This window comes from Callorhinchus milii, unplaced genomic scaffold (assembly GCF_018977255.1).
Source record: "Callorhinchus milii isolate IMCB2004 unplaced genomic scaffold, IMCB_Cmil_1.0 Scaffold5, whole genome shotgun sequence".
Classification (NCBI taxonomy): domain Eukaryota; kingdom Metazoa; phylum Chordata; class Chondrichthyes; order Chimaeriformes; family Callorhinchidae; genus Callorhinchus; species Callorhinchus milii.
In genome coordinates, this window is record NW_024704746.1 from 25,497,942 (window position 1) to 25,512,493 (window position 14,552).

Sequence of the window (14,552 nt, forward strand, 5' to 3'; positions counted from 1 at the left end):
AAGGAACAACAGTGGGAACATGAGCAAAATTCTGTCTCTATGGATGACAACAAATAAGGAAACAGCTTTCACCAGTGCCTGACAATGAAGCACACAGCTCTGTATCAGCTGGCGAGGCGAGTGCACTGACCAATACACTACGGGAATCTACATTGTCTTCCTATTAAATAAAGACAATTCTACCCCTTCCCCCAACAGTCTGACATGTTTAATGTGTCTGAGTCACCTGTCGGAACTCTGGTGTGAAGGGCCCGAGATAAGCCACAACACTTGCGCTCAGTAACACATCCCCAACAATGTTCTGGTACATGTCCTCCAGCTGCAGTGTAATCTGTGTCCAGCGAGCTCGCTCTCCTCCTAGCCCATTGATCAGCTTCTCAGCTCGCTCCAGCTTTAACCTACAGCAGGAAGAATAAGGGGATTAGCTGGACAAAAGAAGACCAAGATTCATCCAGTTCACTAATGACACAAAACTAGGAGGAAGTGTCAACACAGAGGATGACATTAAAAATTGCAGCGAGACGTAGATAGGTTAGGTGATTTGGCAGGTAGGTGGCAGATGAAGTATAATGTAGGGAAGTGCGAAGTCATCCACCTGGGGAGCAAAAACAGTAGAGTGGGTTATTTTTTACAAGGGGAGAGATTGGAACGTGTTGGCGTCCAGAGGGACTTGGGGTGTCCTTGTACACCAATCACAGAAAGTTAGTCTGCAGCTGCAGCAGCAATTAGGAAGGTGAACGGTACGTTAGCATTCATTATGAAAGGATTAGAGTACAAGAGTAGGGAAGTATTGCTGCAACTGTATAGGGCCCTGGTGAGACCACATCTGGAATACTGTGCCCAGTTTTGGTCTCCTCATTTAAGGAAGGATGTACTTGCCTTGGAGGGGGTGCAGCGTAGATTTACTCGGTTAGTACCAAGGATGAAGGGGATGAGTTACGAGGATAGGCTGATCAATTTGGGCCTATATTCTCTAGAATATAGGAGAATTAGAGGGGATCTTATAGAAACCTATAAGATCATCAAAGGGTATGATAGAGTAGATAGTGGGAGATTGTTTCCCCGGTTGGAGAAACTAAAACCAGGGGTCACAACCTTAAAATCAGAGGCCAACACTTTCGCACTGAGTTGAGGAAGAACTTCTTCACTCAAAGGGCAGTGAATGTATGGAACTCACTACCCCAATGGGCTGTTGATGCTCAGTCCTTGAACATATTCAAGACTGAGATAGATAGATTTCTTATTGCAAAAGGGATTAAGGGATATGGGGATAAGGCAGTGTCAGGTTATTAGCCAGAGTTAGATTAGAAGATCAGCCATGATTGAATGGCGGGGCAGAGGCTCGAAGGGCCGAATGGCCTACTCCTGCTCCTACATGTTATGTTACCTTCCACCATCCTGGCAGTCGCTTGACATGTCGTGTCCCAAACTATACACTGATAACAAAAATATTGGCAATCACAAGGGAACGTTGTTTTATGTTTCATGGTTGACATTCTGGGATTGATGGAGATGGCAGGAGGGAAAGCAATCAATGACGTCTATGAGGGAATACTGTTGTGCTGAGCAGCCCTCCTCACGCTGCGTGAAATGTCAGGATTATTATCTGAAGGTGACTCACTGTGTCATCTCAATGCTTTCCTCCAGCAGGTTCTTCTCAGTGAGTTTCTGGGTGAGTTGTCTCTGGAGCAGCTCGAGCTTGGTCCTCACCTCACTCAGCTCCAACCTCTTTATGCTCAGCTTCACCATCTGCACTTTCAGCTCCTCCTCAGCCTCCGCCAACTTCTGCCGTTTTGGGGCAACAATCTACAACAACATCAACAACATCAACAACAACATCAACCTCAACAACATCAACAACATCAACAACAACATCAACAAAAATATCAACAACATCAACAAGAACAACAACAACTTGGATTTATATAGCGCTCTCCACGCCGGACGGCGTCTCAGAGCTTCACAGTAATGGATCCTGGGGCCAAGCCAGGGGGAGGGGGAGGAGCCAGGGGAGGGAGGGAGCCAGAGGAGAGGGAGGAGCCAGGGGAGGGGGAGGAGCCAGGGGGAGGCGAGGAGCCAGGGGAAGGGGAGGAGCCAGGGGAGGGGGGGAGCCAGAGGAGAGGGAAGAGCCAGGGGAGAGGGAGGAGCCAGGGGGGAGGGAGGAGCCAGGGGGAAGGGAGGAGCCAGGGGAGGGGGGGAGCCAGGGGAGGGGGAGGAACCAGGGGAGGGGGAGGAGCCAGGGGGAGGCGAGGAGCCAGGGGGAGGCGAGGAGCCAGGGGAAGGGGAGGAGCTGGGGGGATAGGGGAGTGGGGTTTGGGGGTGGGGGGGGAGGGCCAGGACTGGGGGGATTGGGTGAGAATGCGGGCGGCAGAGTTTTGAATGATTTGGATTTTATGGATGGTAGCTGATGGGAGACCGGTGAGGAGGGCGTTAGCGTAGTAGAGTAGTCCAGCCGAGAGGTGACAAAGGCATGGACCAGGGTTCCAGCAGCTTTCGGAGAGAAGTATTGGTGGGGGAGGAAGGATAACTGGGGGTCGAACCTGACACCTAGGTTTCGTACGGGTTCGGAGAGTTTTAGGGGGAGGTCGGGTAGGTGGATGAGGTGAGAGCTGTGAGATTTTAGATGTTGACGAGAGCCAAAGAGTAACAACATCAACAACAACATCAACAATAACAACAACAACAACATCAACAATAACATCAACAACAACAACATCAACCACATTATCTACACAAATATCTACAACAACAACAACTCACAGTTACACAGCGTCCCTCACACAGGGTAATGTCCCAGAGCTGGACAGTGGTGGAGGTGCATGACGATGGCGCTATGGTATGTATTTACTGAGTGAACATTGCCGCCAATAGTGAATGAACACAATGTACAATGATTCTACTTGTTATTTTAATGCTCGACTGCTTCTGAAAACGACTCTCCTGCTCTGTGTTTGTCTGTGACTGTAATGAGCCTTTCTTGGCAGGAGCACAATAGACTTACTTGAGGCTTACCTTTGCGACGTTATCATAGACTTCAGTGGCTCGGACCCAACTGCAGAGCCCCTCACAGGCTGAGGAGACATTCTTAATGACGGATGCCTGGAATTCAGGGCTGCTGATAAAATCCCTCCTAATGTGGGCTATCACTTTAGGAGGAATGTTGTCTTTATCGAATTCCTGTGAAGAAATACAATACAACATTGTCCACAGAAAGATGCACAAGCAATAAAACCGTCAGGGGCTGCCAGGGGCTCAGGGTTACACTGGCTCCTGCACACTGCTTGTTCACCTCTGGAATCTGTCTGACCCCACACTGATGGCATGAATATCTCTCACTCTCTGGCTCTCAGTGAAATGTACCAGGAAGAGAATCAACCCAGTTCTGAACGGTGCAGGTGTATACTATATATAAACTGGCTGAGGATCCAGTGATTGTCACTGAAAGACAGGTATGAGAAAAGGGAATCTTACACAGATGTTGTCAAAAATTCAGGCCTGTGTTAAACTGTGGTTGAGGTCAGTGCCTTAGAATAATAATAAAAAAACTTTGCATTATCACGTCTTTGAGGCGTCTCAAAGCGCTTCACAGAATATATTGTAAAGTGAATTGACTGTATATCTTGTGGGCGAAACGCGGCAGCCAATTGCACACAGCAGCGTCCCACAAACAGTCGTGGATTGTGTGACCAAATTATTATTATTTTTATTATTATTTTTTGATGGGATTAATACCCCTGGAAAGTGATCTGCCAATCGACTGACATCCAGGTTCCTATTTACTGTTGGTAAGGAATCAAACATAGGTCCTCTCGTTTGCGAGGCAAGTGTTCTAACCAATAAGCTACAGGACAGTCATTCTGTGCATTATTATGTTCTTAAACCCAACACCTACGTACCTTCAGCGATTCCAGAAACTTCATATCACCCAGCATTTTTTTGGCAGAGGGCCAATAATCATCAGTGCTTTTCCCATTCCCATCGATTTTTTTCTCTGGTTTAATTCCCTCAAATTGAAAAAATAGTTACACAAATTATACTGACATTTCTTAATCAAAATGGTATAATAATCCTTGCATTTTTACATTTGATTTAGTGCCTTATCATGTCGTTGAGACATCTCAAATACACTATAAAGTGAATTGACTGTATTTTGGGGGCGAAACAGGCAGCCAATTGCTCACAGCAGCATTCCCACAAACAGTCATGGACTGAGTAACCAAATTATTATTATATATTTTGTTTTTGAAGGGATTGTTAACCCCAGAAAGCGATCCGTCAATCGACTAACCACTGGGTTCCTCCTATTTACCTCTGGGTAAACGGAGACATGTGCAGTAAGGAAACTTGCCCAATGTTTCATCCTGCCCGGGAATCAAACCCAGGTCCTCTCGCTTAATAATAAAAATAATAATCCTTGCATTTGATGTCTTCTAGACGTCTCAAAGCGCATCACAGAAGTAAAGTGAATTGACTGTATATTTGTGGGCGAAACACAGCAGCCAATTGTACACAGCAGCGTCCCACAAACCGTCGGGGATTGAAGTGACCAATTTATTTATTTTTCTTGAGGGATCATTATCAGGTGTGTGGAGTAAGGAAATTTGCCCAAGGTTTCTCCCTGGCCTGGAATCAAACCCAGGTCTCCCACTTGCGAGACGAGTGCTCGAACCACTGAGCTACAAGACTCTGTGGAGCATTTGTTAATCTGTAAAGAAAATATGTGATACCTTCAAGATACAGATAGCGGTGAGTGTGAGCCGGATTCCTGACGGTGGGTTCTGCATTGTCTTCAAGAGTGTGATATCACTGGCCTTCAGTGTGTCCAGGGCTGCAATAGCAGCATTCAGAGCAGGCATCGCCACACTCAGCTTCTGCTCACATTCAACCTGGGGAACATACAGCACAGAGTAGGTAAACACAGACGCATGTGTGTGTGTGCCTGTGCATGTGTGGAGTAAGGTAACTTGCCTAAGGTTACGCTCTGCCTGGGAATTGACCCAGGTCTCTCGCTCACGAGGCAAATGCTCTAACCACTGAGCTACAGGACTCCACATTTAATTGGAAAATGGAACATTTAGCATTTGATCTTGGGGATGAGGTTAGAGAAACAATGAACCTTTGTGGCACTTTCTCCTTTCATCGCACGCCAAAGTGGTGACAGTGACCCAAGTGGCCAGGAAATCAATACAAATACAATTGCGTACCTGATTTCTGCCTGACCAACATCAGATGATCGAGGATAATTTGTCGCCTCTAATATTAAATTTGCGCACACGAAAAAATATCATAAAGTTTCTTCTCTGTGTCTCAGTTAGGTGAGAGAGATTCCTTTCCATTGCTTTCCCGAAACAGGTTGAATGTTTTTTTTAAATCAAAGCACAATATAATTTAATATAAATGACTGTTTGTGGGACGCTGCTGTGCGCAATTGGCAGCTGCATTTCGCCCACAAAACAGTCAATTCACTTTACAGTATATTCTGTGAAGCGCTTTGAGACGTCTCTAATATCCGAGGCAACAAATTATCGTAGATCATCTGATGTTGGTTGGGGCAGAAATCACAAAAAGAAATTATTTAAAAAAAATTATTATACATTTTTTTTGAAGGGATTATTGCTTTCAGAAAAACAATCCACCAATCGACGAACAACCGGATTCCTACTGACTGCTGGTAAACAGAGGCGTGTGGGGTAAGGAAACTTGCCAAATGTTTTGCCCTGCCCGGGAATCAGACCCAAGTCCTCTCGCTTGCGAGGGCTCTAACCACTGAGCTACAGGACTAATGTTTTGCCTAATGGATGTGCAGCCGCTGAATGTAATAGCATTTGATTATGAAGCACAGGCAGCAGCACTTAAATCTATTTACCTTAATAGCTCTTGCTTCTTGGGCAGCTTTGTTGGCTGTTGCCTCATCTGTTTCTACAAGCCTCTTCACCACTTCCACCTCTTGTGTCTCATCAGCAATGATTTTCACCAGCTCCTCCGTCTCCCGGCTCCGCTCCATTAACAGAGGCTTCAACTCTGTTAGCTCCCGCTGCATGATGGTGATCTGAGCGAATACATCCCAATAATAGTCATCCTGTCTCCTGTGTAACACGCCATGTTAGTCTAATTACTAAAATAGCTATAGTTAAGGTTCGAATCTTCAAAGAAGATATAAAGCTGGGGCGGGAGCTTGTGTTTTCTGAACCATACTTAAAACATAATAATAATGATAATAATTTGATATAGATGCTTATCACATCTTTGAGATATCTCAAAGTGCTTCAGTCAATTCACTTTACAGTATATTCTCTGAAGCACTTTGAGACGTCTCGAAGACGTGATGAGGCGCTAAATCAAATGCGAGGATTATTATTATAATATAGCACCCTTGACACAGAGTAGCACCTCAGAGCGCATTAACCTTATACTTCATTTAAACTTACCTGCGAAGCTGCAAAGTCTATCTTTTCCAGTCCAACCAGGTATCTGTTCTTGTTGGTCAGCAACTCAAGCCTCTTCCTTTCCAGCAGGTTTTTAAATATCTTTATCAATTCGAGGTAGGACGTGGGGGTGATGTAAGTTATTCTTTGGAGAGATTCATAGAACCTGAAGATAGAACATACAATAAATTCTCTTTGTATCTACAGCCAAGTTTAACAGTATCTTTACATGTAAAATCTCCTCGACCTGTTTGATCGCATCCCTCCAGAATGTCCACTCCTGTGTCCACCCTTCACAACATCAAGCTCTGTCTCCCTCCCTGGTCACCGATTCCAGTTGTTAATTACTGTCTGACTAAAGAAACACTTACTAGTGTCTGACCTGAAATTACAACTCTAAACCAGTATCACCTTACTCTGCTGTCTCAATGCATTTGAAACTAATTATAATAATATTTATAATCCTTCCATTTGATATAGTGTCTTATCACGTCTTTGAGACGTCTCAATGCACTTCACAGGATATACTGTAAAGTGAATTGACTGTATATTTTAGGGTAATACATCTTTGGGTAATACACAAATTGAGGTGCATTTTATATGTTCCATATTCCCTATATTATCTAATTCATGCCATCACACTGTGTAGCTTTGCGGTGCAGTGAAACATGGATTGGTGCAGTTTCTCAAAAATAAATCTTAACTCAAACACAATGTACATTTGAAGAGTGGCTGACAAACAAACAAACACCTTTCAGACAGCGCCACGACGCTCTGATGGAAGTGTTTACACATAAACACGGCTTCATTCTGGATTTCCTGTGACATTTCCACATCATCCAGGAAGTGATTGGCGACCTTCTCCAAGGCATCTTCAGGCCACGCCTACAACACACACACCCACATTGTCATTCAGCGATTACAGCCTAGCTCAAATATTACAGGCAGTCAATAATAATAATAATCATCATAATAATAACAATCCTGGCCTTTGATATAGCAGCTGATCACGTCATCGAGACGTCTCAAAGCGCTTCACATATATACTGTAAAGTGTAGTGACTGTGTATTCTGTGGGTGAAACGCGACAGCCAATTGCGTCCAGCAGTGAGTGTCCCACACACAGTCATGGATTGTGTGAGCACATTATTATTGCTATTGTTAACCTGTGAAAGTCATGTATCTATTCCACATCAGCTTTTCACTTTCAGGTAAGTGAAGCAATGCTCTTATTAGCCTCTGAGTTGAGCTCCTGCCCCCGAGGTACCTGGAACCAGTCAATGGTGCAGCAGTTGATCAGGGAAGGAAACTGTCGGAGGCGGTTGCGGAAGGCGTCCCCAATGGGGCTGAAGGCCAGTACAACATGTAGGTTCTGTCTGATCCTCTCAGTGAAGGTGCTGTAATTGTGCTGGGGAACAGCCTCCAGTTTGGATTTTTCAACTGGAACTGGAAGTTGTCGCATCTGTCAATACGGCATAACATTCCCTTGTTACAAATAACACAATATACTTTTGATGTATTTAATAATAATAATATAATAGTCTAAAATACTCTATAATAGCCTGAAAATCCTACATTACAGAGTAACGTAGCAGCTTATGTTTGTCACAGCAGATATTGTAGATTAATTGTGCATTAGTGAAAGTTCACGAGTGAAAGAACAGAGAGTTTGAATGAAACAGTATTCCTCAGCTTCTTAGCCTCGACAACATCACAGCAAACATCCCACACTTACCTTTTCAATTATTTCCCGCTTTTCTTCATTGTCAAATAAATTGGGGATGTCACCAGTGTTGAGAATCATATTAATGTCTTCCAAAAAGGCTTTGTTCTGTTAAAGAGTGGGCAGAGGCAGCGTATTAGAGTCACTCAGACCAAGGATACAGTGGACAGACAGACCTTCTATTGAATTAATTTAAAGTTTACAATAACGGAGGTGCAGAATAATAATAATAATAATCCTTGCATTTGATACAGCATCTTATCACATTGTTGAGACGGCTCACACACTTCACAGGATACACTGTAAAGTGAGTTGACTGTAGTTTGTGGAAGCTAATTGCTTGTACACAGCAGTGTCACTCAGTGTTGTTGAGTACCAAATTATTATTATTATTATTGAAGGGTTTATTACCCCCAGAAAAGCGATCCACCAATCGACTAACAACCAGGTTCCTACTTACTGACTAGGTAAACAAAGGCGTGTGGAGTAAGGAAACTTACCTAAGGGTTCGCCCTGCCCGGGAATCGAACCTGGGTCCTCTCGCTTGCTCTAACCACTCCGCTACAGGACTCCACATATAATTACCATTTGTCACAGAAGCAATCCTGCAAACGTAGCAGTGATCACCATTTCTCGTTACCTTAATCTGATGATCAGCAAACAGGAAGACGGTAGAGATGCCATTCTGTCCTGCTCCACGTAACACCTTCTTCAGGTCGTCCATCCACTCTGACAAGGTGTATGTTTTCTGGATACTGACCTGGAAGATCTCACTGTCAGACATAAACGCTGCCAGTCGTGTTGCTGATTGCCGTCCACTGCCTCCAATACCTGATATTTAACCACAACAACAACGCACATTTATACAGCGTAGAATTTGAGCCTAGGATGTGAACACCAGCCAATTTCTAGGAATCTTGACTTCCCAGTTCTCAACATGACTTACCAACCAACAGAGCGTGTCCACTGGGCTGTTTGAGCACCCTGCTGATCCTGGAGATGTGCTCAATAGCAAAGGAAAACATCACCAGGTCCATTGGAGCCTTACTGACAGTGTTCAATTCCTCCAGGTAGCACTCGATGGTCTAAAGGAGGAACATTAAGAAGCAGAGCTGAGCGCTGTGTGTGTAGAATGGCTTGAGGTGGCCCTGTTTATAGTCTGTGTTACCAGCTACTCCAGGGCCAATTGACTCTCATTGACTTACATGTTTTAGCTCACTCATGTCCAGTATCTCATTGTATCTTTTCTTTGTTTTTCCACCGCTTTTTGGTGACATATAATCTCCAAAGAAGAGATTGCGCATGTCATCATCATCCAGGTCCCGGCCAATCACAATGTGACCAAACAGGTTGTTGATTTTTTCTTTAAACTGAGTTTGTACCACATTCTGGGGTGAAAAGGGAAGTGATTTCAACATCTGATCTCATCTGATCAATAACACAACATTGCCCTCAACTCCCTTCTCCCTCATGTATAATAATCCTTGTATTTGATACAGCGCCTTATCGTTGAGACGTCTCAAAGCGCTTCACAGAATACACTGTATATTTTGTGGGTGAAAAGCGGCGGCCAATTGCGCACAGCAGCGTCCCACAAACAGCCGTGGATTGAGCGACCAATTTGTTATTATTTTTTGGAGGGATTATTACCTCTCGCTGGCGAGGCAAGTGCTCTAACCACTACACTACAGGCCTCCACATTACATATTTGATCTCATGTGTGCATTGTGTTCTTATAAATACATTGACCTTCAAAGTATTGCTTGAGTTTTTAATCCTGTGAATGTTTGAGTGTGTGAGGAACATAATGAAGAAAAAATAAATACCTTGACAATTTGGAAAAACAGCTTCCTGTCCTGACTGTCCACCAGCCTGTCACAGAAGACACGATAGACCTCATGGATCCAGAGACGCATCAGTTTATGATCTCCCTCGATGCCTTGAGGGACGCAATCGGACTTTAACAGGAGCAGCCCCTGCAACGACAACAACAACAACAACAAACCTGGCATTTAAATCTAACCTCTGTGACCTCCTCCCTACCTCTGTGACCTGCTGACCCCACATCCCTGTCCACTCCCTCCACTCAACGGGCTCTAGTCTGCTGCACGTCCCCACCTGGCCCACCCCACGGTCGGCGGTTGGGCCTTCAAAGTCTCTGCCCCACCCTCTGGAACTTTGTTTCTTCCTTCAAGGCCCACCTCTTCGACCTCGTGTTGGGTCACCCTCCTGCCCCCACCCTCCCTGCCCTCCCCTCCTCCTGATCCCAACCCCCAGCTCGGGTCCAAATTCCTAACTGTCCAGAGCCTTGGAATGTCCTCCTGATGTGAAAGACGCCGTGTAAATGTCCTGTGTTGTTGTTGTTCTTAACAAATGCCTGCAGATCAGATTAATCTCAGCACTGGGACCACTAAAAACAACATGTTGGGTGTCATTAGGATCATTTAATTACTAATTGTTCTGAGATTGCATTACCTGAATCACCCTGGAGAAATCCCTTAGATTAAATATATAATGTGATTTTGATGGCGTTGGTAGGAAAATATCCACGGCTTGATTATACACTTCTGTTGTTGCCCAGACCAAAATCTGCAAATGATAGATAAAGCATGTAATAATAATAATATTCCTTGCATTTGATGCAGCGCCTTATCACATCATTGAGATGTCTCAAAGCGCTTCACAGAATATGCTATAAAGTTAATTGACTATTTTGTGGGTGAAACACGGCAGCCAATTGCGCACAGTAGTGTCCCACACACAGTCGTGGATTGAGCGACCACATTATTATTATATTTTTTTGAAGGGATTATCACCCCGGAAAGCGATCAGCCAATCGACTAACCACCTGGTTCCTACTTGCTGCTGGTAAACAGAGGTGTGTGGAGTAAGGAAACTTAACCAATGTTTCTCCCTGCCCGGGAATCGAACCCAGCTCTCTCGCTTGCCAGGCGAGTGCTCTAACCACTGAGCTACATGACTCCACGAGATATGCTGGCGTGTCATTTCCTACCCTGGAATATCTCTTGCGGGAAACATCGAATCCCCTGTTGAAATGCCAGTCCACAACAGGCTGGAAAATGGTCTTCATGGTGTCCTCACTGAAGGCGTCGATCGAGATGATGTTGAAATGTCTGAGAAGGCGAGGGGTGATGGTGTGCCGGCCACCACCTGGTGGAGCCATCGCTGCGACCACCGACATGTCCTGGACCTTCAAAATACTCAGGTCTTTCCTGGAGTCACAGGATACATTGGTCAGGCAGTGATTGCTGCTAAACACTACACAACAACAACAACACATGACATTCACACAGCAGGAGATCTCCAGGACGCTATCCTGCGTGAAGGGCGCTATATAAATGCAAGTTGTTGTTGTTGTCCCAAGGTGCTGGACAGTCAGGGATTTGGACCCGAGCTGGGGATTGGGATCAGGAGGGCTGGAAGGTGGGGGTAGGAGGGAGGCCGAAGGCGAGGTCGAAGAGGAGGGTCTTGGTCTTGAAGGAGATGGGGAGGCAATGGTTCTTGCAAATGCATTCTCATTATTTCTGCAGCAGTGACTAGATTTCAGTTCCACGCTATTCCCTGCCCAGCAACAAACTGATTAATTTCTGCTAGAAAATAATATCTGTGGATACAGTGAATAGTCTGGAACACGACATGTCAAGCGTTGGCCAGGATGGTGGAAGGTGAACTAGATGGACCTTGATCTTCTTTTATTCAGCAAATTCTAGCTGAGGAACAATCATTTACTGTACCTGTCAAACCAGTAACCGTGGTCCATCCACTGCCTCAAGAGTTCAACTGGGGGCTGAGCCCCGTATTTCTCCTTGGCGGGCATGTTTAGGTCATCAACAAACACACAGACCCATTTTGTTGGCTGCGCTCCATACACGCTCTTCCTCCGCCTGTTAATGGAAAGGATTGTGCCTGTCATTACTCCTGCGTTCAGACATTTCAAGCATTTAATCTGGTACCTGATCCAGAATGGTTTCATTCATGATCAACGGCTCTGTAGCTAGAAACAGATACACTCAGCATGGCTGAGACACAAAGGTAATGGGAATGCTCTCTCTCTCTGACTCTGACTCTCGCTCTCTCTCTTCATTGCTGGCTTCAGCATTCATCATATTTATACAAAAGTGTTCTTGCAAATGTATTCCCATTATTTCCACATCAGTGACTAGATTTTAGTTCCACACTATTCCCTTCCCAACTGAGCTAATAGTCTATGAATAAACTGGTGGTGTTAAATGCCCTCGATTACACTTGTCTGGGTACATTCTTGAATATAATCATCATTAATCTAAATTTACAGCAGCAACTAAAACCTTACTAAGGGCTTTGCTGCCTCAATGGGGAGTTTGGGAGCTTCTCTGATCATGGCTAGCTCCTTGCTGCCCAATTACCCTCAGCCCTGGATGTCACATCTGCTGCCCCACCGACTTTTGCAACCGAAAATCGTAATAATAATAATCCTTGCACTTGTTATAGCGCCTTATTGCGACGTCTCAAAACGCTTCACAGAATATACTGTAAAGTGTAGTGATTGTATATTTTGTGGGTGAAATACAGCAGCTAATGTCCCACAGTCATGGATTGGGTGACCAGATTATTATTATTTATTTTCAAAGGGATTATTACCCCTGGAAAGGATTATTATTATTATTATTATTATCTATTGCTGAGAGTTGTGAGGGCAATGAGAAGGGATGTACTTCTCAAGCCTGGTCAGGATGATGTCCTGGGTCTGACTAGCTGAGGTCTGGGCTGAGAAGTTGATCTGACAGATGGCATGTTTGTCAGGATGGAGCTGGCGGAGAAAGCTGTTGGTGATGACGGTTTTCCCAGTGCCTGTTGGCCCTATAAACAGTAATGGCTTGTCTCGTAGCAGCAACTTCTGTAGGAAGTACGTCTGCACGGCTGTCTGTGTGGTGCTGACAATGATATCACTGAGCTGCGGAGAAGAGAGAAAGAGAGGCATCAATCAAACTCACACCGCAACAACAACAACAACTCGCATTTACAACTGGCAGAGGGCACCATGGAAATGCCTTTGTAAATAACCGGCAGGAACGGAAATAAATTGTATGTTTTGAGCTCACAGTTCCCCAATCATTAGGCGCTGGGCTGAGTGGCCAACATTATCAATAAGGTGATAGTGTGACCTTCATATGGAAAATATTCTACAATTCGTATAATTCTTTTGAAAGTCAAATGAATCCTTTGCTGGATTACTTTGTAACCAGTAAATTAAAGTGAAGTTTGACTCTACTTTGCTCAGTTGGAAACCCATTAAATCCCTGGACTCGCTGCTAAAGTGACGATAATTCAGTTATTAAAATCATATTGTAATATAGCATTGTCATAAAAACAGCTGGATTGGATTCATTTTTAAATCTGCTGCCCACAAGACACTTCTGTCATTCTAATTCCTTTCATCCTCGGCTGCCACAGCCCGAGAGAGCATTAAAACCTGGATTATTCACGCTTTGCATTTACAAAGTTCAGCTAGAAACTGAAATTAACTTTGCACGTCTTCAAAACATCTCAAAGTGCTTCACAGAATATACTGTAAAGTGAATTGACTGTTTTTAATTTGTGGGCGAAACACAGCAGCCGATTGCTCACAGCAGCGTCCCCACAAAAGGTCGTGGATTGAGTGACCAAATTATTCTTATTATTGTTTGGTGGGAAGGGATTATTATCCCTGGAAAAGTGATCCGCCAGTCGACTAACAACTGGGTTCCTACTTACTGCTGGTAAACAGAGGCGCGTGGAGTAAGGAAATTCGAATTCAGGTCCTCTCGTTTGCGAGGCAAGTGCTCTAACTACTATTCTATTTGTAGGTACAAGAGCAGCAATAAAGCAATTGGTCATGTGTAATTCTATGATTGTATGTGTTCAAGAAAGAACAATTTAATGAGGAGAATCACAAACATAAAAATAGGAAAATCTTTTCAAATTGTGCAATATTACAGGCAAGAGCAGGTTTAACCATTCACATGGCAAGACAGTGAGAGAATAGTGTCATTGGCACCAGTCAAATATTCTAAACTAGGATGTGGATCTCAGTGGTCAAACTTACCCTCAAGTGTAAGCCTTGTTCATCAGTCTGTGGCCAAATGAGGGAACGAAGGTACGAGACATCAGCACATCAAACACAACAGCAGAGACGTCACAGCACAAAAAGGGAATAAGTTACCCAGCAGCTTTCTCATTCTCTCTTTACCTTTCACTAACATTCAGTACATCAGACATTTAATCCGATTCATTTTTATCCGGAACACTCACATTATTCTTCCCTTAATATAGGCAATAAATCCTTCTTCATTCATAAAGCTTTCACACAATTATTCACATGGAAATGTATTGAGCATCCGCAATATAAATGTTTATCAACTTTT

The 14,552-nt window shown here is 44.2% G+C and overlaps 1 protein-coding gene and 1 non-coding gene across 2 annotated transcripts in view; both read right to left on the reverse strand.

Annotated features, from left to right (window-relative positions):
• The window catches only part of LOC103188906 (dynein axonemal heavy chain 3-like), a 135,357-nt gene that overhangs the window by 20,366 nt on the left and 100,439 nt on the right, over window positions 1-14,552 (reverse strand). Inside the window, exons 42-60 of the mRNA XM_042335009.1 lie at window positions 14,234-14,260; window positions 12,864-13,102; window positions 11,904-12,053; window positions 11,162-11,381; window positions 10,624-10,737; window positions 9,975-10,124; window positions 9,354-9,536; window positions 9,095-9,233; window positions 8,789-8,979; window positions 8,161-8,256; window positions 7,693-7,887; window positions 7,177-7,310; window positions 6,429-6,591; window positions 5,867-6,049; window positions 4,728-4,886; window positions 3,897-4,004; window positions 3,013-3,177; window positions 1,622-1,806; window positions 227-398 (exon numbers count right to left, since the gene is read on the reverse strand). Coding sequence (XP_042190943.1) covers window positions 227-398; window positions 1,622-1,806; window positions 3,013-3,177; window positions 3,897-4,004; window positions 4,728-4,886; window positions 5,867-6,049; window positions 6,429-6,591; window positions 7,177-7,310; window positions 7,693-7,887; window positions 8,161-8,256; window positions 8,789-8,979; window positions 9,095-9,233; window positions 9,354-9,536; window positions 9,975-10,124; window positions 10,624-10,737; window positions 11,162-11,381; window positions 11,904-12,053; window positions 12,864-13,102; window positions 14,234-14,260 — 2,973 coding nt within the window. The remainder of the gene's footprint in view (window positions 1-226; window positions 399-1,621; window positions 1,807-3,012; window positions 3,178-3,896; window positions 4,005-4,727; window positions 4,887-5,866; window positions 6,050-6,428; window positions 6,592-7,176; window positions 7,311-7,692; window positions 7,888-8,160; window positions 8,257-8,788; window positions 8,980-9,094; window positions 9,234-9,353; window positions 9,537-9,974; window positions 10,125-10,623; window positions 10,738-11,161; window positions 11,382-11,903; window positions 12,054-12,863; window positions 13,103-14,233; window positions 14,261-14,552) is intronic.
• trnaa-ggc lies at window positions 11,054-11,129 on the reverse strand. The gene has a single exon. It is a non-coding gene; the product is annotated as a tRNA-Ala (tRNA).